Raw genomic sequence first — 23,412 nt, forward strand, 5'->3', positions numbered from 1 at the left:
GGCCACAATTGGAGTACTGTATATAATTCTGGTCGCCCTGCTATAGGAAGGATTTTACTCAACTGGAAAGAGTGCAAAAAGGACTTAAGAGGATGTTACCCAGACTTTTGGGGGGGGTGGCGGGGTGTGGTTGAGTAATAAGGAGAAACTGGATAGGCTGGGACATTTTGCCCTAGGAATTTGAGGGGTGACTTTATAGAGATTTATAAAATCTTGGGGGGCATAGATAAGTTGAATATCCGAGATCTTTCCCCCAGGATAGGGGAGTCCAAAACTAGAGGGCATAGGTTTAAGGTGAGAGGGGAAAGATTTAAAAAGCAACGTTTTCACACAGAGGGTAGTTTGTATTTGGAACAAACTGCCAGAGGAAGTGACAGAGGTGAGTACAATTACAACATTTAAAATTACATTTAGACAGGTACATGGATAGGGTTTCATGTGATATGGCCCAAATGCATGCAAATGGGACTAGTTCAATTTAGGAAACTTGACCAACATGGCTGAGTTGGGCTGAAGGGTCTGTTTCCATGCTATATGACTCCATGACTCTCATGTTGGGAGATATTCATTGTGTGGTGCAAATGTTGCTGACTCCTTGTCAGCTCAAACCTGGATAATTCTGATTTGTACCAGGCTTTACTGAATTTTGACATGGATTTCTTCAGTATTTGTGTTATTGTGAATATTGCCGAGCATTCACTGTTGAACTATCACCAGTGAACATTCCCACTTTCGACTTCATGATGAAGAGAAGGTGAATCAATGAAGTAGTTGAAGATGGTTGAGCCTGGGAAACTATCCTGAGGAATTCCTACAGAGATGTTTTGGAGCTGAAATGACTGGCCTCCAACAATCACAACCATATTCCTTTGTCATTGAGTCAGACAGCATGGAAACAGACCCTTCGATCCAACCAGTCCATGCCGACTGTTTCCCAAATGGAACGAGTCCAACTTTCCTGGGTTTGGCCAATTTTCCTCTAAACATTACCTAGTCATGTATCTATCCAAATGTATTCAAAATGTTGTAACTGTACTTGCAGCTACCACTGCCTCTGGTAGTTCATTCCACGTACAAACACTGTGTGTAAAAGGTTGCCCCATGGGTCCCTTTAAAACTTACTCCTCTCGCCTTAAAAAATAAGCACCCTAGATTTGAACTCCCCACCCGAAGGAAAAGAACTTTGCGTTTCACATTATCTATATCCCTCATGATTTTTATAAAGTCACCCCTCAACCTCCCAAGCTCTAGTGGAAAAAATGTTCCAGTCTATCCAGCCTCTCCTTTTTATTCAAACCTTCTAATCCTAGGAACATCCTGTTAAATCTTTTCTGAACCTGCTCCAATTTAATAATATCGTTCCGAAAGCAGGGTGTTCAGGACTATACGCAATACTCCAAAAGTGGCCTCACCTATGACTTGTACAACCTCAACATCACATCCCATTTTCTATATTCAATGGTCTGAGAAACAAAGGCTAGATGCCTTCTTAACAATCCTGTCTACCTATGACAACTTTCAAAGAACTATATACCTGAAGCCCTAGGTCTCTGTTCCACACTACCCAGGACCCTACCATGAACTGTATGAGTCCTGCCCTTGTTTGTTTTACCAGAATGCAATACCTTGCATTTATCCAAATTAAACTCCATCTGTTTCCCCTCAGCCCACTGACCCAATTGATTAACATCTCTTTGTAATTTAGGTAACTTTCTGCACTGTCCACTATACCACTAATTTTGGGGTCATCTGCAAACTTACTAACCATGCCTCTTAAATTCTCATCCAAATTGTTTATATAAATGACAAAAGTGGACCCAGCAATCGATCCCTGCGGAACACTCCTAGTCACAGGCCTCTAGTTCAAACAAAACCCACCACCACCACCACATAAAGCAGGCAAAATCTCAAATTAACAGCCAAAAGATCTACCTTGGATTCCAGCATCTGCAGTTTTGTTTTGTCTCTAAAATATCACCTAACACCATACCATCCCTCTACATTTAAGTGTTAGATTAAATAATATGCAAAATTGCATATCGTGAATCCTGAACCTATAGCTTTCTGGCTCAGGCTGGTATTCTGATGAAATGAACCAAGGTAACGCCCAAGTCTATGTTAGTTAAGCATTTTGCGCACCATCTGTAATAACCCAGCTAAGTCAGATTGTTGACTGGAACAATTGTTGACTGGAATAAGCTATGAGTGGGACAGTAGTGGGATCAGTGGCAGGATTTAGCCCTCACAGTTCCAAATAACCCTGCAAACTACTGCTCCAATATGAAGCTGATGAAACAGTGCAAAATATTGCATTCCATGATGGGAATGCTTTCAACAGGTCTGGCAGCATCTGTGAAGGGAAATCAGAGTTAACGTTAGAATGTTCAGAGGAAGGTCACCTGACTCAAAACATTAATTCTGATTTCTCTGCACAGATATTGCCAGACCTGCTGAGCTTTTCCAGCAAGTTCTGTTTTTGTTTCTGATTTACAGAACTCGCAGTTCTTTTAGTTTTTATATGGTAATGCTTTCGGTAGCTTGAATCCCATCACCATGTTATCTCTGCAAACAGCTTATCTTTGGATTTTGACAATTGTGACCTATTTCAACCTAGAAAGTATTTTTTTTGGCAGAGCCACAACACTCAGATTCCACTTCTACAGTGGAGATCATCGATGTAGGTTGCTCGGTTTAGTCTTTAAAGCGTAGTGCTGGGTTTACATGTCAGACATCCAAAACCTTTCAAACCACATCAGCCCATGGTATGAAATTATCTACTTTCTACTGTTACATTTATATTTAAGCAGAGGGAAGCACCATGGGTGCTTGAAGAGCAGCATATACTGTTAACTATTTGTGCTTCTTTTCCAACCCACAGGACGTGCTCATCCTGTCTTTTTTTGAAAATGATTGGAGTGCAACAAACAGGGCATGGCTTTGGAACCAAAGTGCAGTGGAAAAAGCAGATTGCAACTTCTTTTTTGTTAAAGAGAATTACAAACAAAACCGCTAATATTTATTTTAATTCAGGGATTTGGGAAGGAACCACGAGCTGGCAGTGGGCGCTGCCAGTGAACAAAGTTCGGTCCAACCCACGTCAGGCCTACCTTTCCCCTCAATCCCCGCAAAGCCTTCAGCCCAGTAACCGCCACAATCGGGATCTCTCTCTCTCACTCACTCACACACATAAATACACACACAAGTACATGGTTTTCAGCTCCATCACCCCGCACGACCACCGTTCACACAGATTGAGCTGCCCAGGGCAGACATAACTAACTCCTTTTGTCGAAAAGTGTAGTGCTGGAAAAGCACAGCGGGTCAGACAGCATCCGAGAAGCAGCAGAGTCAACGTTTTGGGCATAAGACCTTCATCAGGACTCCTATTGTTGCCTGGGGAGACTTCCCGATCTGCCTCCTGCCCCTGCCTCAGCCACACACACAAAGTGGTAGGTATGACTCCAAACAGTGTGGAGTCTTCCTTCGATTCCCATGGACTCTAATTTTACTCAGGCTTCTTGGTGCCACACTTTGTTAAATGTGGTCTTGATGTTATGGACATCTACTGTAATTTCACTGTTGAGTTCAACTTTTTTTGTCCATATTTAATTTAAAGTTATTAATAAGATCAGGAGCTAAGTGCTCCTTGTGTAACCTAAAGTAAGTCTCAGTGAGCAGATCGTTGCTAGGCAAATGCTGCTTGATAACACTATTGACGACACTTTCCAGCATGTTGCTGATGATCAAGAGTAGACTTGAAAAGGCATAATCGGTTAGGTTAGATTTGCCCTCCTTTTTGCATACAGGAAATTCCTGGACATTTTTCACATTGTCAATTAGATGCCAACGCAGGTCACCAGTAATACTGCTGGAGTGTTGTCAGGGCGCATACCTTTTTGCAGTATCCAGCTGTTTCTTGATATCACATGGATCAAATGGAATTTGAATGAGATGGTGGGCACCTGCAGGGGACGCTCAGACGGTGGCATTTAAAAATTTTTTTTTACAAGGTGCACGAGTCTTTATTCAAATTTCCACCACCAGGAAGAAAGGAAACACCAGAGTGGCCAGTGACAAGCAGTGCCCTTTACATCAAAGGGCAATACTGTGTGATCAAACAGTGAAGGGCAGGGCAGGGATTAAATCAAAATAGAGTTGGAGGGGGAAATAATGCACTCCACTTCTTGCGGCGCCCACCTCTCCCTGAACAACTCCAGGGTATTGGTGGAGACCGCGTGCTCCTTTTCCAGAGACACCCAGGCTCTAATGTAACCGCGGAAGAGGGGCAGGCAGTCAGCCCTAACGGCCCGCTGCCTGGACCTATTTATGGCCACTTTGGCCAGGCCCAGGAGCAGACCACGGTGGCATTTCTGGCTGAAGAGGATAGTTAAGGATTATCAATGCAGGCCTTGCCATTTATTGCGCGTCTCCTATGAAAAAAAGGGAGTTAAAAATACATTCTGAACATTCAGGGGAAAAAATGGTTTGCACAGACATATACTGTTGCAACTCTTGGGTGATATCCATACGAGGGGGAGTAGAGGAAGAGACCATGCTGTTAATATGAAGGGTTTCTGTAACAGTGCTCCAGGCGGATGGTTGGGTGCACTCACACGCATGCGCACTCACTGCCTGATTGCGGTGGCTGGAAGGGGAAGGAGAGAGAGACCGAGAGCCGAGCCGGGTCGGAGCGGACCGACTGCTGTTCAGAAAACACTGGCCTTTCCGCTCTCTACCCACAGCCGCACGTTGCTCGCCGTGCACCGACACTAGGTGGACATCGCGCCGCCCGAACCGTCAGCCTGTGCTTGTTCAAGGGGGAAAGAGACCGTGCGTCGGTTGTTTGACCTTCTCCCGCCGCTGCCATGTTGACCGCCGCGAGACTGGCCCCGGCCGCAGCTGCGGTAAGTGACCGTCAGAAAGTGACCCTCCCTGCTCCGAGCAGGAGTGCGGCCCGCTCGCTCCAGCTCCAGCTGCAGCTCCATCCGGGAAGAGACTCCGAACGGGATGTGCTGCTCCCTGTCGTCCTAGGCCCAAGGACTTGTGATTCTCACTTTGCTTCCCTGGGTGGCTGCGGTCAAATGTCTGTTGAAAGTGTTTGTAAGAGATCCTGCGATGGGGTAGTTGCCATGACCGAGGCGTTGAGACGTGGTCGTTGGTAATTAATGTATTTGGAAGAATTCCGCGTGAATAGTCGTGTATCTGATTTACACAGACTTGTCATCTGACTGTCTCTGTCCGCACCAACGATTGTGCAAGCTCACATGAACTCCAGAGCCTAGTAATTAATGTACTGTTCACACCCCGGGCCCTTGGGTTTCTCTGCGAAATCCAGGGGCGGCTGATTAAGGTTTGCCCTTATTTGACTTTGATCTCAAGGAGTTTTGCAGTTACCGTAGTTAAATGCGACCAATCTGCTCCTGAAATATCACCGCTGGGCGGAATCTCGTGCCTTCCTTTTTGTAAAGTTCCGATGGCCGAGAACATTTAATTAGGCGGGGGAATTGCGAATGGAAATCCCGCCTCAAGGCTGACAGAGTCTATGATGAGGAGGCCTCTGGATCGACCTCCCGTCATCCTGTTGAGTTATTGGCTTGTGTTTGTTGCAACAGTGTAGACAGTGTTGCGGGTTGGGACAATACAGAAATCTCGGCGTAATTGTGTGCGAGGGAAGTACCTTTCAATGAGAAGTTCCTGTTGGGACTAAAACTCTTCAGAAAAGGGTTGTGCTGTATGGAATGAGTTACCAGAAGAAGTGATAGAGGTTGGTCTATAACCAGGTAAAAACAATGACTGCAGCTGCTGGAAACCAGATTCTGGATTAGTGGTGCTGGAAAAGCACAGCACTTCAGGTATATAACCTGCATTGACAAGGCATCTGGAAGGGTATATGAATAGGAAGGGTTTAGAGGGATATGGGCCAAATGCTGGCAAATGGGACGAGATTAGGTTAAGCTATCTGGTCGGCACGGACGAGTTGGACCAAAGGGTCTAAAGACCAATGAAGTCAGAATGTGAAGGTTTATGATTCACAGTTACCAAGGAAAAGATAGAGAGTTACAACTTAACTCTTCGGCAACAATTAAAGTGAACTCTGCTTCACTGTTGAACCCATGTCCCACCCAATCAAACTCCTGTGAACATGATGCCCAGACCTGAAATCCCGGCATCTCAACCTGGCCTGTCAAACCTCCCTCCTTGGCGTAACACAACTCAACCCGACCAGATACCCCCAATAATATGACCTCATCTAATGCCCCTCCTGATCCGACCCTAAGTAGTCATCACTTACCTAACATTACATTTACACCTTCACATTAACTTTCAAATTGTCAACTGGATGTTGAAATGTATTGCCATGTTCAGTGCTGTATAAGGGGGTGTAGTTTTAATGATAATCACTGCTAGATTCGGGATTTCTGGACAGGTTCATAGGTGGAAGCTCCTGTCCAATAATCTCTAATGCAGAAGTCAATAAAAGTTAAGTGGGTATTTATTAATTTGAGCAGGGTCAGAAATTCTGGGCCATTATTGGTTTTACTTGAACCAGCTTTTCAGGTAGTCCATTATCATAAATCTCTCATTTTTGCTTTTGATGTTTTGGCAATTATCTTAAATCTCTGATTGCTGATTCTTCTGCCACTGGAAGCAATTTTTCTTTGTTTACTTTATTCGTTTTTCAAACTGTTGATTTTGAACACCCAAATAAATCTTCCCTTCGCCTCCCAAACTAATTCAGATTCTCCAGGCAACTGAAGTTCAAATACCATTCGCGTAAATCTCTGAACCCTCTCCTTTTCTAAAAAATTGGATTTGTCCAGAATTGGAACAAGACTCCATAGGGGACAAACCAGTGAGTTTTAAAAGCTTGGCACAATTTTATTTATATTCTGTGCCAGTTTATAAAGCAGGATCTTGTTTTCTTAGAGTCGTAGTGATGTACAGTAGGGAAACAGACCCTTCGGTCCAACTTGTCCATTCAGATATGATATTCTAAATAAATCTAGTACCATTTGCCAGCACTTGGCTAATATCTCCCTAAACCCCTCCTATTCATATACCCATTCAGATGCCTTTTAAGTGTTGTATTTGTAGCAGCCTCCACCAGTTCCTCTGGCAGTTCATTCCATGTATGCACCACCCTCTGCATGAAATAGTTGCCACAAGATCCCTTTTTAAATCTTTTCCCTCTCATGTTAAGCCTAGCCGTCTAGTTTTGCACTTCCCTACCCTGGGGACAAGACTTTGTCTATTTACCTTAGTTATGCCCTTCATGACGTTGTGAATCTCTATAAGGTCGACCCTCGGTCTCCAACGCTCCAGGGAAACAGCCCCAGCCTAATCAGCCTCTCCCTATAGCTCAAATCCTCCCAACTATGCCAACAATGTTGTAAATCTTTTCTGAACATTTCAAGTTTCAAAAACATCCTTCCTGTTGCAGGGAGACCAGAATTCCATGCTGTATTCCAAAAGTAGCCTCACCAGTGTCCTGCACAGCCGCAACATGAGCTCCCAACTCCTGTACTCAGTGCACTGACTAATATAAGCAAGTGTACCAAACACCACCTTCACTGTCCAATCAACCTGTGACTCTACTTTCAAGGAACTATGAACCTGCATTCCAAAGTCTGTTTGTTCAACAGGACCTTACCATTAAGTGTATGAGTCCTGCCTGATTTGCCTTTCCAAAATGTAGCACCTCCCATTTATCTAAATTAAACGCCATCTACCACTCATTGGTTCATCTGATCAAGATCCCATTATACTCTGAGGTAACCTCCTTCGCTGTCCACTACACCTCCAATTTTGGTGTCATCTGCAAACTTACTAACCATACCTCCTATGTTCAAATACAAACCATATAAATGATGTAAAGCAGTGGACCCAGCACTGATTCCTTATGGCACACTGCTGGTCAAAGGCCTCCAGTCTGAAAAGCAACTCTCCAACACCATCATCCTCTGTCTGCTACTTTCAAGCCAGTTCTGTATCCAGATGCGTAGTTCTCCTGTATTCCATGTGATGTAGCCTTGCAAACCAGTCTACCATGAGGAACCTTGTCAAACATCTTACTGAAGTTCATTTAGATCATGTCCAAAGTTCTACCTTCATCAATCCTCTTCGTTAATTCTTCAAAAACTTAATCAAATTAGTGAGACATGATTTCCCATGCACAAAGCCATGTTGACTATTCCTTGCCTTTCTAAACATACAAATTCTGTCCCTCAGGATTCCCTCCAATAACTTACCCACAACCTCTTTTAACAGCCTTCTTGACTAAGCCTCAGAGTTTTCTGTATGTACAACCTTTTTCCAGGTATCTCTATTCCTGCACCTCATGAAATTCGAACCGTTTGGTTTATGTTTACTTTCCTTATTCTTCCTACCAAAATAACACACTTCTCTGCCATAAAGCACATCTACCAATTCACCTATATCCTGAGATCCAGTAAAACTGGAGATGGAATAAAGCAATCCCTTGTTTACTACAAAAAGTTAACTAGTATTTTACATATTTTTGAATTTCACCACCCATGGAAACTTTGTAATTATGCCCTGTACAGTATACTCAAATCCAGGCCATGAATATATGCCAAAATGAGCTGCATGCCTAATTCCAACCACTATGCAATTCCTTCCAGTTGAAAGCAACTGTTTATCACTATTCTACTTTTTGTTTTAAAACTGATTTTGTACCCAGATTGTCATTACCTTTTTAAACCTGTAGGCTTCGATTTTACTAACCAGCCTTTTACATGGTGCTTTATCAAATATCTTTTAGCAATCTATATCTACAACGTGAACTGCACCATCTTCTTCAACTTCCTCTGTTACTTACGCAAATCTATGCTTGCTGTCAGTTATTAACCTATATGTTTTCAAGTATGTAAAATGCACCTGTTATCTTAAGAGACCATGTAAAGATTTTAGACAAAAGTATGCGGATAGGTGATTTTCTTTTTTTTTCTTAACTAGGTTCGCTATAGATCTGGAGCTCTTTGTAGACCTCTTTCCGTGTCAGTAATGTTGACATCAGAGGCTCGGTTTGGAAAAGTAAGTATAAATGTTTTTAAAAATGTGATCAAAAGTTCAAGTGGGCATGCAAGCGGTTAGATATCCAAGAGTGATCAAAGTACTGTCTGAGGCCAGAGAAAGTTGTTGGCAGTCTTGCTATTCTATTTGACTGTGCTTTCATCCTCTCCACCTTTACCGTCGTCTTCCATCTCTTCAACATTATTTGTCTCTGCCTTACCTTAGCTCATCTGCTGTTAAAACCCTGGTAAATGTCCTTTATACTTCTAGAATGGGTTATTGCAATGCTTTTGTGTTGGCCCCCTACTTTGTACTCTGCTTAAATTTGAGTTCAACTAATATTCTACTGCTTGGGATGGCAGAGTGGCTCAGTGGTTAGCACTGCTGCCTCACAGCACCAGGCACCCAGGTTTGATTCCTGCCTTGGGCAACTGTCTGTCTGGAGTTTGCACATTCTCCCTGTGTCTGCGTGGGTTTCCTCTGGGTGCTCCGGTTTCCTCCCACAATCAAAAGATGTGCAGGTTAGATGAATTGGCCATGCTAAATTGCCCATAGTGTTACATGGATTCGTTTGGGTAAATATAGGGTAGGGGAATGGATCTGGGTGGGTTACTGTTTGGAGAGTCGGTGTGGACATGTTGGGCCAAATGACCTGTTTCCATACTGTAGGGAATCTAATCATGCTCAAATTCTCACTAGCTTTAGTTCAGTCATCTCTCCGATGTACAATGCCGTAGTGGGAGCCAACGTTAGCCAATATCTTTTATCAGGGAAAAGGTGAGGACAATACGTGCAGGAGTAGGCCATTCTGCCCTTCGAGCCTGCACCACCATTCAATATGATCATAGCTGATCATCCTTAATCAGTATCCTGTTCCTGCCTTATCTCCATAACCCTTGATTCCACTATCCTTGAGAGCTCTATCCAACTCTTTTCTTAAATGAAGCCAGAGACTGGGCCTCCACTGCCCTCTGGGGCAGAGCATTCCACACAGCCACCACTCTCTGGGTGAAGAAGTTTCTCCTCATCTCTGTCCTAAATGGTCTACCCCGTATTTTTAAGCTGTGTCCTCTGGTTCAGCACTTACCCATCAGCGGAAACATGTTTCCTGCCTCCAGAGTGTCCAATCCTTTAAAAATCTTATATGTCCCAATCAGATCCCCTCTGTCTTCTAAACTCAAGGGTATACAAACCCAGTCGCTCCAGTCTTTCAGTGTAAGGTAGTCCCGCCATTCCAGGAATTGACCTCGTGAACCTACGCTGCATTCCCTCAATAGCCAGAATGTCTTTCCTCAAATTTGGAGACCAGAACTGCACACAGTACTCCAGGTGTGGTCTCACCAGGGCCCTGTACAGCTGCAGAAGAACCTCTTTGCTTCTATACTCAATCCCTCTTGTTATGAAGGCCAGTATGCTATTAGCCTTCTTCACTACCTGCTGTACCTGCATGGTTACCTTCATTGACTGGTGTACAAGAACACCCAGATCTCTTTGTACTGCCCCTTATTAGGTAGTAATCTGCCTTCCTGTTCTTGCCACCAAAGTGGATAACCATACATTTATCCACATTAAACTGCATCTGCCATGCATCTGACCACTCACCTAACCTGTCCAGGTCACCCTGTAATCTCCTAACATCTTCCTCACATTTCACCCTGCCACCCAGCTTAGTATCATCAGCAAATTTGCTAATGTTATTGCTAATACCATCTTCTATATCATTAATATATATTATGAAAAGCTGCGGTCCCAGCACTGATCCCTGCGGTACCCCACTGGTCACTGCCTGCCATTTCGAAATGGAGCCGTTTATCACTACTCTTTGTTTCCTGTCAGCCAACCAACTTTCAATCCAAGTTAGTACTTTGCCCCCAATACCATGCGCCCTAATTTTGCTCACTAACCTCCCATGTGGGACTTTATCAAAAGCTATCTGAAAGTCCAGGAACACTACATCTACTGGATCTCCCTCGTCCTCAAAAAATTCCAGAAGATTAGTCAAGCGTGATTTCCCCTTCATAAATCCATGCTGACTCTGACCTATCCTGTTACTACTATCCAGATGGGTCGTAATTTCATCCTTTATAACAGACTCCAGCATTTTTCCCACCACTGAGGTCAGACTAACTGGTCTATAATTTCCTGCTTTCTCTCTCCCACCTTTCTTAAAAAGTGGTATAACATTAGCCACCCTCCAATCTGCAGGAACTGATCCCGAATCTATCGAACTCTGGAAAATAATCACCAATGCATCCATGATTTCTCGAGCCACCTCCTTCAGTACCCTGGGATGTAGACCATCAGGCCCCGGGGACTTACCAACCTTCATACCTAACAGCCTCTCCAACACCAATTCCTGGTAAATATAAATTCCCTTCAGTTCAGGTCCTTCAAGCACTGTTACCTCAGGGAGATTGCTTGTGTCTTCCCCAGTGAACACAGATCTGAAGTACCAATTCAATTCTTCTGCCATTTCTTTGTTCCCCGTAATATATTCCCCTGTTTCTGTCTTCAAGGGCCCAATTTTAGTCTTAACCATTTTTTTGCCTTTCACATACCTAAAAAAAGCTTTTACTATCCTCCTTTATATTTTTGGCCAGTTTACCTTCGTACCTCATTTTTTCTCTGCGTATTTCCTTCTTAGTAATCCTCTGTTGTTCTTTAAAAGCTTCCCAGTCCTCCGTTTTTCCACTTATCTTTGCTATGTTATACTTTTTCTCTTTTAACTTTATATGTTCCTTAACTTCCCTCGTCAGCCACGGCCACCCATGCCTCCTCCTAGGATCTATCTTCCTTTTTGGAATGAACTGATCCTGCATCTTCTGCATTATACACAGAAATATCTGCCATTGTTCCTCCACTGTCATCCTTGCTAAGGTATTGCACCATTGAACTTTGGCCAGCTCCTCCCTCATAGCTCCATAGTTCCCTTCATTCAACAGAAATATTGTCACTTCCTATTGTACCCTCTCCCTCTCAAATTGCAGATTGAAGCTTATTGCATTATGGTCACTACTTCCCAATGGCTCCTTCACTTCAAGGTCCCTGATCAATTCTGGTTCATTGCAAAATAGCAGATCCAGAATTGCCTTCTCCCTGGTAGGCTCCAGAGAGTGAATCCATTTCGGAGGCACTCCACAAAGTCTCTTTCTTGAGGTCCAATACCATCCTGATTCTCCCAGTCTACTTGCATGTTGAAATCCCGCATAACAACTGTAGTAACATCTTTGCGACAGGCCAATTTCAGCTCCTGATTCAACTTACATCCGACATTCAGACTACTGTTTGGGGGTCTGTAGATAACTCCCAAGAGGGTCTTTTTACCCTTAGAATTTCTCAGCTCTATCCATACTGACTCTACATCCCCTGATTCTAAGTCCCCCTGCGCAAGGGACTGAATATCATCCCTTACCAACATGGCCCACCCCACCCCCTTTGCCCATCAGTCTGTCCTTACGATAGCACGTGTAGCTTGAATATTCATTTCCCAGGCCCTGTCCACTTGAAGCCACTTCTCAGTTATCCCCACAATATCGTATCTGCCAATTTCCAAAAGGGCCTCAAGCTCATCCATCTAATTTCTAATGCTTCGTGCATTCATATCTAGTATTTTTAATTTGTTACTGCCCTCACCCTTCCCATCAACTCCTATTTCACTCAACTTTACAGCATGATCCCGTTTTGAGTTTTCTGCTTCATTGAACAGTTGTCTTTCATGACTTCCCTTGTTCTAACTTTCCCTTCAATTTCCTTCTTAAACATCCAGTTTGTCCCCTCCCCCCCCTCTACTTAGTTTAAACGTAGCTGTGTTGCAGTAGCAAACCTGCCTGCCAGAATGCTGGTCACCAACCTATTAAGGTGCAAACCGTCTCTCTTGTATAATTTATGCTTACCGCAAAACATACCCCAGTGATCCAAAGAATTCCTGCACCAGTTCCCTAGCCACACGTTCAAGTCCATTTTCTCCCTGTTTCTGGCCTCACCAGCCCGAGGAACTGGAAGCAAACCGGAGGTAACCACCCTGGACGACCTGCTTTTCAGCCTGCTTCCTAGTTCTCCGAAGTCCTGCTGTAGTATGTTCCTCCGACTGCAGATGCTGGAAACCACAGTAGAGATCAGAGTGGTGCTGGAAAAGGACAACAGGTCAGGCAGCATCCGAGGAGCAGGAAAATCGACGTTTCTGGCAAAAGCCCTTAATTAGGAATGGAGTCTTGGAGCCACCAGGGTGGAGAGATAAATGGGGGTGTGGGTGGGGCTGGGGAGAAGGTAGCAAAGAGTACAATGGGTGAATGGGGGTGGGGATGAAGGTGATACGTCAGAGAGGAGGGTGGAGCGGATAGGTGGGAAGGGAGATTTGTGGAGGCTGTTGGTTGTTATTATATAAAGAATTTGGATGAGAATTTCAAAGGCATGGCTAGTAAGTTTGTGGATGACACCAAAATTGCTGAAAGAGTGGACAGTGAAGAAGGTTATGTCAGAATAAAACAGGATCTTCATCAACTTGGCTAGTGGCGTGAGAAAGGGCATATGGAGTTTTTAATTTAGATAAATATGAGGTGTTACATTTTGGTAAGACAACCAAGAGCAGGATTTATTCAGTTAATGGTCGGGCCTGGGGAGTGTCTTCAAACAGAGAGACCTAGCAATTCAGGTACATAGTTTCTTGAATGTGGTGACATAGATGCACACTGGTGAAGAAGGCATTTGGCACGCTTGCCTTCATTGGTCAGAGCATTGAGTACAGGAGTTGGAATGTCATGTTATAACTGAACAAGACATTCGTTAAGGCTGCATCACTTCAGCAAGTCTCTATTTCTATTCCCCATGTATTAGCTTGAATTATTGAGCCCAGAATCCGTGAACCTACTAGAAGCACTATCCAGTTTTCAAAACTCAATTGCAGCTATCGGTTGATCACCAAATCTCTAGCGACATTCGTTTCTTTACCATTCCACACCGACTTGTTTATAGATCTCCCAAGTGCGAGCTCCTCCTTCTCATGTGAGAATCCGTTGTAAATCCTTACAATACACCTGATAGCAGACAATAAGAACAGGAGAAGCTCTTGGTCAACCACACTGCAGAAGGCAATGGCAAACCACTGTAATAGCTTTCCAAGCACTATCATTGGCCAGAGTCCATTGTTGCCAATACCCTTTTATGGTACAATTCTTAGAGAAAGACTCAGTCATACAGCACAGAAACAGGTCCTTCGGACACTTCATCTACGTCAACCAGGTTTCCTAAAGTAAATTAGTCCCATTTGGTCCATATTCCACAAAAACCTTCCTATCCAAATATCTTGTAAGTGTTATAATTGTACCCACCTCTACCATTTCCTTTGGTAGCACATTCCATATAGGCACCACCCTGTGTAAAATGTTGCTCCTTAAGTTCCTTTTAAATCTTCCCCTCTCACCTTAAACCTCTAGTTTTGCACACTCCCCTACTCTGGGAAAAAGATCTTAGCTATTCACCCTAACCATTCCCCCATGATTTTATAAACCTCTATAAGGTCACCCCTCAATCTCCTACACTGCAGGGGAAAAAAATACCCAGCCTATCCTTATAACTCAAACCCTCCAGACTTGGTAACATCCTTGCGAATCATTTTGCATCCTATCCAGTTTAATAACATCCTTCTCACAGCAGGGCGACCAGAATTGTAAGCAGTACTTCAAATGCAGCCTTAACCAATGTCTTGTTCAGTTATAACATGACATTCCAACTCCTGTACTCAATGCTCTGACCAATGAAGGCAAGCGTGCCAAATGCCTTCTTCACCAGTGTGCATCTGTGTCACCACATTCAAGAAACTATGTACCTAAATTCCTAGGTCTCTCTGTTTGAAGACACTCCCCAGGCCCGACCATTAACTGAATAAATCCTGCTCTTGCCTTGTACATACCATGAAGTGTAAGGAAGTGTATCTGTCGTGGCAGGCAAGTGGTAACATTGGGTAGGGAGATTGTTTGTTTGTTTGTATGTGTACTTTATATGTAAACTCTGATCATGCAAGAGCAACGTCAAATATGATTTCACTGACAGAAATATTATTTTATAACTGCAATTTCTGAATTAATTCCAGGAGAACACAACGTTTCTGAGAAGGACCCAGGGCAAAAATTCATTTATTCAAGATGTGCTGCGAGAGTTCCAGACAAGTGCTACAAGACAGGATATTGACACTGCTGCAAAGTTCATTGGTGCTGGAGCTGCCACTGTTGGAGTGGCTGGTTCCGGCGCTGGAATTGGAACCGTTTTTGGTAGCCTTATTATTGGTTATGCCAGGTAATCTTAATCAACAAAATGGTCAGCCTTTTCAGAAAATTTTCATATAATGGATGTTCCTGCACAGAATCCCTATAGGGTGGAAACAGGCCCTTCAGCCCAATGAGTCCTCACCGACCCTCCGAAGAGTAACCCACCCAGACCCATTCCTCTACGTTTAACCGCTGACTAACGCCCCAACCTATAACCCCCTGAACACTGGACAATTTAGGACTGCCAATTCATCTCAACTGCACATCTTTGGATTGTGGGGGGAAACCGGAGCACCCAGAGAAAACCCACACAGACACTGGGAGAATGAGAAAACTCTATGCACAGTCACTATTTTTTCAGCATAAGTCTGAAGAGTTTCTAGATCATGTAGTGAGGTTACCCAGGTCTTGAGTCCATATATCATTTAAAACAGGATAGTTATGCTACTGTCAAAAGTTATCCAAATTAGAATAAATGCACATTTATGCTCCTGCATTCCCAATGTTTGTTTTTAGAAATCTGCTGGAATGGTTTTGAAATGCTGCATCCCAATTATTCATTTAAAAAAAATCTGAACAGTGCAATGCACTTCACCTGTCCCCAAAAGTATTTTAATTTAAAAAAATCTCTGCATCATATTGTCCTTCTGTTTTATTTTTGTGTATAATTGCTGCTAATTCAGCCTGGCTGTTGTGTTGCTGCCCTTCAACCAATGTTCTCCATGTCGGTTTGTTCCCCTTCTGCCTTTTTTCCATTTCTACCACTTCCACTAACTTCACTAACTATACCAGCAGCTCTTGTTCCTTAATAGTTTCACTCCACCAGCCCACCTGTTCATCCATTATGATCAAGTTAACAAATTCATCTGTTCTGTCTTTCACACCTTCAGACCACGACCCCTGTCCTCCATTTTTCTTGCATCTTTCCACCCTGTCTGGCTGTGCGTATTTGTGTCTTGTTGACTCCTCTATCAAATGTCAGAAGACCCATTTTCTCCTCTTCACACCTTCATTTACGCTTTATATCTCCATCTCTCTTTTACCATTATCATCACTTCCTTTTCTTTGCTCTGGGCACCCTCATAGTCTTCTACACTTGGTTGTTCTCCCTGTCTTGGTCAACAGCATAAAAAAATCTCTTTTCCAACCCCTTCACTTCTTCAGAAGAATCATTTTGGATTCAATAATAATTCTCCACAGATGCTGCTAGACCTGCTGAGTTTCTGTGGCACTTAGAGAGAAGTTGTTTATTATTGAAGCTATTTCCAGGGCATCCTTATCCACATTATTTAAGGCACATGCTGCATATTATATCCCAAAGTCACTCAAAGCACTGTTTCAAACAATTTTGGATGCTTCCCTGCAATAAGTTTTCTTATTCTTCTGTTCATCATCCTCTATCCTCAGCCCATGCCTTTCCTTCAAAACAACAAATTCTTCTTCAACTTTTACACATCAGATCAAAGACTTTATCTACAACTTCATCTTGATTGATTGTATTAATACTCTAGCTCTGGCAAAACATGTCTTGCTGCTTGTAAGTCAAAACCGGTGCTGTGACCTTCTACCATGTTCTATTTATGTTCTACCATGCTTCCTGCTCAGACCATAACAGTTGCTTGGCATAGATCTTCAAGAGCACCTTGGCTTATCCTGATTCCTTGTCCATATTTCACAACCATCTCCTCTAATGTGTCTCATTTTTGCTGCAAAATCTTACCTATCCAACTTCTTCAAATGCCTTTTCAGTGAATTAAAACAAAGAACTGTCGATACTGGAGATCTGAACAAACAAAAACAAATTTCTGGAGAATCTTACCAGATGTGGCCATGTCTGTGGACAGGCAAAGAGTTCTGAGTCCATATTTCGTCTGCAATTTCTGTTTTTGTTTGTTTGCCTTTTTAGTGAACCTCATCACGATCTTCCCTTAATGCTTCCATCAGGCAACTCATCTTCAATCTCTACCTGTAATTGCCTCTACCCAAATGTCTTGGTCTATTTATTTCCCTTAGAATAGTCATGTGATCATATTACACTGTTGAGGCACCTTGTTGCTAACAATGTCATTTTTAATATGTTCTTTGTTTTCTCCTGCACAGCTCCTCTTTCTTTCCTTTAGCCCTGTACTCTTGTATCCTGTCCCTGAAAAATACTACCGGTAACTCCTTTACACATTGCATCAAACTCATCTATTTTGCCATAATATTGATGGCTATCCAAATTTGTTCTGTTTATATCTTCAGTACCCTTGTCTCCACCAAATTTAGGGTCAGCTCAGAGGTCAGAATAATGTTTTTTCCAAGGGCTGTTGTGTTCTTTTTGCGTTTTGGGCTGTTTTTGTTTTCAGGGGCTTTTTCATACTGATTGACTATTTCATTGGATGACTTAGTCACATAGTAACATTTTTAGAACAGCAGATCAATCGGTCCCATGAGCCCAGTCCGCTGATCTGTTTGTGTTCTGAATTCCACATTCTACTTACCCCTGATAACCCTAGATTCTGGTTAGGCAAGGGAATCAATCTACCTCTATCTTAAAAATACTCAATGATCCTGCCTCCACCGCTTCTGAGGCAAAATATTCCAAAGTTGCACAACCCTCTGAAAGGAAAACCAGTTCCCCTCATTTTTATCCTAAAAGGTGTATCCTGATTTCAAAAATGTGCCCCGCAGTTCTGCACTGACTCACAAGAGAAAACATCCTTTCCACATCCACTTTGTCAAGATCATTTTCTATCAAGTCACTCCATGTTCTTCTAAACTCCAATGCAAACAAACCATGTCAGTCCTTAAAAGACAATCTCCTCATTCCAGATAACAAATTAGTAAATCAGCTCTGAATCTCATGCGAAATATGATAAATTTTTTGAGGTCCTTTTTTTATTTGAAAGATTTCAGCACAGATACCAAAGATTGTATGTGTACATTTATATTGTGAAATGTTATAATTTAGGATGTTAATCAAATATTGAGAGTTATAGGGTAGCCAGGAAGGACCTGAAGAGAGAGCTAAGAGCAGCAAGGAGGGGACATGAAAGGTCCTGAGTCGGTAGGATTAGGGAAAACCCTAAGGCTTTCTATAGGTATGTTAGGAATAAAAGAATGACTAGGGTAGGAATAGGTCCAGTCAAGGATAGTAGTGGGAAGTTGCGTGTGGAGGCGGAAGAGATTGGGGAGACACTGAATGAATACTTTTCTTCAGTATTTACTCAGGAACAGGGCATTGTCGTCGATGCGAATACTGAGTCACAAATAAGTAGAATGGATGGCTTTGAGGTATGTAGAGAAGAGGTGTTGGAAATCCTGGAAAAGGTGAAAATAGATAAGTCCCCTGGGCCTGATGGCATTTATCCTAGGATTCTCTGGGAAGCAAGGGAGGAGATTGAAGAGCCATTGGCCTTGATTTTTATGTCCTCTTTGTCTACAGGAGTAGTGCCAGAAGACTGGAGGATAGCAAATGTGGTTCCCTTGTTCAAAAAGGGGAGTAGGGATAACCCTAGTAACTATAGGCCGGTGAGTCTCACTTCTGTTGTGGGCAAAGTCTTAGAGAGAATTGTAAGGGATAGGATTTATGCACATCTGGATAGGAATAATGTGATCAAGGATAGTCAGCATGGTTTTGTGAAGGGCAGGTCGTGCCTCACAAACCTTATTGAATTCTTTGAAAAGGTGACGAAGGAGGTTGATGAGGGGAAAGCGGTAGATGTGGTATATATGGATTTTAGTAAGGCGTTTGATAAGGTTCCCCATGGTAGGCTACTGCAGAAAATACGGAGATATGGCATTGAGGGTGAGTTGGAGGTTTGGATTAGGAATTGGCTGGATGGAAGAAGACAGAGGGTAGTAGTTGATGGCAAAGTTTCTTCATGGAGTGCCGTCACTAGCGGTGTTCCGCAAGGATCTGTTTTGGGACCATTGCTGTTTGTCATTTTTATAAATGACCTGGAAGAGGGGTTAGAAGGTTGGGTGAGCAAGTTTGCGGATGATACGAAAGTCGGAGGAGTTGTTGACAGTGAGGAAGGATGTGGCAGGTTACAGCAGGATATAGTGAAGCTGCAGAGCTGGGCAGAAAGGTGGCAAATTGAATTCAATGTAGCTAAGTGTGAGGTGATTCACTTTGGGAAGAATAACAAAAAGATGGGGTACTGGGATAATGGTCGGATACTTGGTAGTGTGGATGAGCAGAGGGATCTTGGTGTCCATGTACACAGATCTCTGAAAGTTGCCACCCAGGTAAATAGTGTGGTGAGGAAGGCATATGGCGTACTGGCTTTTATTGGTAGAGGAATTGAGTTCCGGAGTCCTGAGGTCATGATGCAGTTGTATAAGACTCTGGTGCGGCCGCATCTGGAATATTGTGTGCAGTTTTGGTCGCCATACTATAGGAAGGATGTGGAGGCACTGGAACGGGTGCAGAGGAGGTTTACCAGGATGTTGCCTGGTATGGAAGGAAGATCGTATGAGGAAAGACTGAGACACTTGGGGCTGTTTTCATTAGAGAAAAGAAGGTTTAGGGGTGACTTGATTGAGGTGTACAAGATGATTAGGGGGTTAGATAGGGTTGACAGTGTGAACCTTTTCCCGCGTATGGAGTCGGGTATTACAAGGGGGCATAGCTTTAAATTAAGGGGGGGTAGATATAGGACTGAAGTTAGGGGTAGGTTCTTCATTCAGCGAGTCGTAAGTTCATGGAATGCCCTGCCAGTAGCAGTGGTGGACTCTCCCTCTTTATGGGCATTTAAGCGGGCATTGGATAGGTATATGGAGGATAGTGGGTTAGTATAGGTTAGGTGGGCTTGGATCGGCGCAACATCGAGGGCCAAAGGGCCTGTACTGCGCTGTATTCTTCTATGTTCTATGTTCTAAAAGTTTATGACAAATCTTTTGTACTCCGTTTTCAAAATGGGATTATTGAAGACTCTGAACTAACTCAGTTGCTGTTAACTGGTTCAAGTTTAGTAGATGATGAACTAAGACAGCAGTTTTCAATTTAAAATCTTACAACTAATTGTGAATTGAATGAATTCCAAGCTTTTCTGTCAGGTAAAATATCAAATAAATATTGTTTGGCTTCACTCAGCCACATGTACACTGTATTGGGTTTCTTGTCCGCACCCCCAAACCACCACCGATTCCCAATATGCACAAAAGGTCCTCTTACCCTAATCACTGCACAGCTTTAGGATCTACTTCTTTTTGCATTCTAAAATTAATCTATGCAGTGTTGAACTCTTATCACCCTTTCCTTTTCTTAAACAACAGTTTTGCATCATCATTTGTTAATGCATTCCAAATACTTAGACATAACCAACTTGTTAATAAAATGGATCTCCTTGCCTCAACGATTCACTGACATTTCGTTGCATATTGTCAGATATTTCCAAGTAATACTAATAGAACAATCAATGATTTCAAAATGAAGGTTTGCATCTGTACTATCTCCTGGTCAATTGTTTCTTCTGCTATATTAATCAGAGCATTGATTTTAGTGACCGTGTGGTCTGAGAACAATATTTTGTCCAGCTCTTCATGAAAGATAGCAAGACCTGCACAAATTTTGCATCTTTCATGACGTTAGGATTTCCTTAGGTGCTTTACAGCCCATTGAGTACTTTGAAGGCAAGAGAACTGGCCGTGGTGTGAGAGGTAGACCCGTTAGCACTCCATTAACCTATTAACTTGCAAAATCTATAACAGGTTATATTGAACACGGAGCTGCCTGCTTGTTATAGAAAGTCCTTTGCTGTTGCTATCATCCTTAGAATCATTACAATTCTCATCACTACTACACTAATAAGATGGATGTAATTATGATTCAGGCCAATAGGTGAAAACTCAAATATTTGATTTCAACTAGTTCTAATGCCAAAACTTGCAAAGCTTCCAAAAACAAAACATTGCCTCCAAATAATACTTGAGAAAATGCTATTTAATTGAACAGTGGAGATCTTTCAATGTCTTAAAGTCAGAGACTTGCTTTTTATTTACCATTTTCATAACCTCATCACCTCAACTCAGATCCCTCTCACTATAGTTCAGGATCTTGGCCTAACTGACCGACTACCAGTTTGATGAGCAAGAGCAACCTAAGGTGATTGGTGGAATTTGGGAACATTCTCATTGACTTTGTGTGAACAGATAGCCTGCTTAGTCAATTTGTAATGCTATGACCACATGTAGGCAATAGTTTCTTTGTGATTTGAGATTTCTAGGTACAACCTTACAGTCTCGAATTTAATAATGTTTTGTTTATTTTTATTCTATAGAAATCCTTCACTGAAGCAGCAATTATTCTCATATGCCATCCTTGGATTTGCCTTGTCTGAAGCAATGGGACTCTTCTGTTTAATGGTTGCTTTCCTCATTTTGTTTGCTATGTAAAATTTGTTGATTAACAGCCTAATCACGTACAAATGTAATTAATATTTCACTGTGGCTCCCACAAGTATTTATGTTGGTGTCATGGAAATGTATATTTCCTAAGTGAGTTCTCAAACGTTCCAATAAATCCTGATACAAATATAATGTGTGATTATTTTAAGCATGCACCTTGCAATTTAAGACTAAATATAGTGGTTGATTTGGCCTTTTTATCAACTTGTCGTTGTGTAAAACAATAGACTGATTATCTAGAGTAAACTGAGGATTATCTATACAATAACTAAATAATTAGGATGATCCAAAAAGGTAAATCTTTCCAACCATTACTGACTTTTTTTAGTCATAGAAGAAATGTTTTATGATGTGCTGGAGGGTAGGGTTTATAATAACTGGAGAGGGATCAATATCCTGGTGGGGAGACTTGCTGGAGTTATTTGGGAGGGTTTAAACTAGTCTGGCAGGGATGGGACCCTAAACAGTGAGATAAATGGAAAAGTTGAAGCTGGTACAGAAGTTAGAGCAAGTTAAATAGATGAGGCAAGCAAGGGCACAGCAGGGAATGAGGGAAGACTGATGAATGAAACTGTGTTTATTTCAATGTCAGAGGCCTGGTAGGTAAGCCAGATGAACTTGGCATGGATGAGAACATGTGAATGGAATATCACAGCTATTACAAAAACATGGCTGAGGGAAGGACAAGTCTGGCAGTTCTGTGTTTCAGGGTACAGAAGCTTTAGGAATGATAGATGCCGAGGCAAGAGAGGAGAATGAGTGATATCTTTGACATGGGAAAACAGCAGTACTTTAGAGAGGATATTCCTGAGGGATTGTCCAAGGAAGCTATATAGATGGAACTGAGATATAAGAAGAGCGTGTTCACTTTGATGGGACTGTACTATAGCTCCAGTAGGCAGCAGGAAATTGAGAGCAAAAATGTAGGGAGATCCGAGCTGTAAAAATAATCGGGTTGTAGGATTTGAACTTTTCAAACATAGACTGTGACTACCACAGTGTTGAGGGCTTGGATAGGGAGGAATTTATTTTGCGTTCAGGAAAATTTTCTCTATCAATATGTAGATGGCCCTATTAGATAAGGGTCAAGAGGTGGTGCTGGAAAGGCACAGCCAGTCAGGCAGCATCCGAGGAGTAGGAGAATCGACATTTCGAGCATTAGCTCTTTATCAGGAATGAGGCTTGTGGGCCAAGGGTGCTGGGCGATAAATGGGGTGGGGTGGGGGGGAAGGTAGCTGAGAATGCAATAGATAGGTGAAGGTGATAGGTCGGCGAAGAGAGTGGAGCGGATAGGTGGAAGGAAGATGGATAGGTTGAGGGCAGTGCTGAGTTGGAAGGTTGGATCTGGGATAAGGTGGGGAGAGGATCAATGTGGAACCTGGTGAAATCCACATTGATCCCATGTGGTTAGAGGGTCCCAAGACGGAAGATGAGGCGTTCTTCCTCCAGGTGTCTGGTGGCTGAACACTTTAATTCCCACTCCCGCTCACCCAAGGACATGCAGGTCCTTGGCGATGGAGGAGGCCAAGGGAGGAGTTAAAGTGTTTGGCCACGGGGCTTTGGGGTTGTTTCCTGCGCGTGTTCTCCAAAGCATTTGGCAAATAGGCGTCCTATCTCTCCAGTGTAGAGGAGACTGTCGGGAACAACCGATAAAGTAAATGATGTGTGGAAGTGAAGGTAAATCTCAGACGGATGTGAAAGGCTCCTTTTGAGCCTTTGATGG

General features: G+C 42.8%; 1 protein-coding gene across 1 annotated transcript; it reads left to right on the plus strand.

Moving 5' to 3' along the window:
* Positions 1-4,655: 4,655 nt before the first annotated feature.
* On the plus strand, positions 4,656-21,821 carry atp5mc3b (ATP synthase membrane subunit c locus 3b). Its single transcript, XM_043693567.2, has 4 exons — positions 4,656-4,904; positions 8,977-9,054; positions 15,122-15,324; positions 21,563-21,821. Exons 1-4 carry the CDS (start codon positions 4,866-4,868, stop codon positions 21,675-21,677), a joined length of 435 nt encoding a protein of 144 aa, XP_043549502.1. The 5' UTR covers positions 4,656-4,865; the 3' UTR covers positions 21,678-21,821.
* The last annotated feature ends 1,591 nt before the right edge of the window (positions 21,822-23,412 follow it).

The sequence above is a fragment of the Chiloscyllium plagiosum genome, unplaced genomic scaffold (genome assembly GCF_037043375.1).
Source record: "Chiloscyllium plagiosum isolate Xiang-an unplaced genomic scaffold, Cpla_swu_hap1 HiC_scaffold_7, whole genome shotgun sequence".
Classification (NCBI taxonomy): Eukaryota; Metazoa; Chordata; class Chondrichthyes; order Orectolobiformes; family Hemiscylliidae; genus Chiloscyllium; species Chiloscyllium plagiosum.

What these genes read in the sequence shown, in the direction of transcription:
- atp5mc3b (XM_043693567.2), top strand. Translation starts at nt 4,866, where the DNA reads ATGTTGACCGCCGCGAGACTGGCCCCGGCCGCAGCTGCG. An exon ending in TGGCCCCGGCCGCAGCTGCG is followed by an intron (nt 4,905 to 8,976) that starts GTAAGTGACCGT and finishes TTTCTTAACTAG; the next exon opens with GTTCGCTATAGATCTGGAGC. An exon ending in CTTATTATTGGTTATGCCAG is followed by an intron (nt 15,325 to 21,562) that starts GTAATCTTAATC and finishes TTTATTCTATAG; the next exon opens with AAATCCTTCACTGAAGCAGC.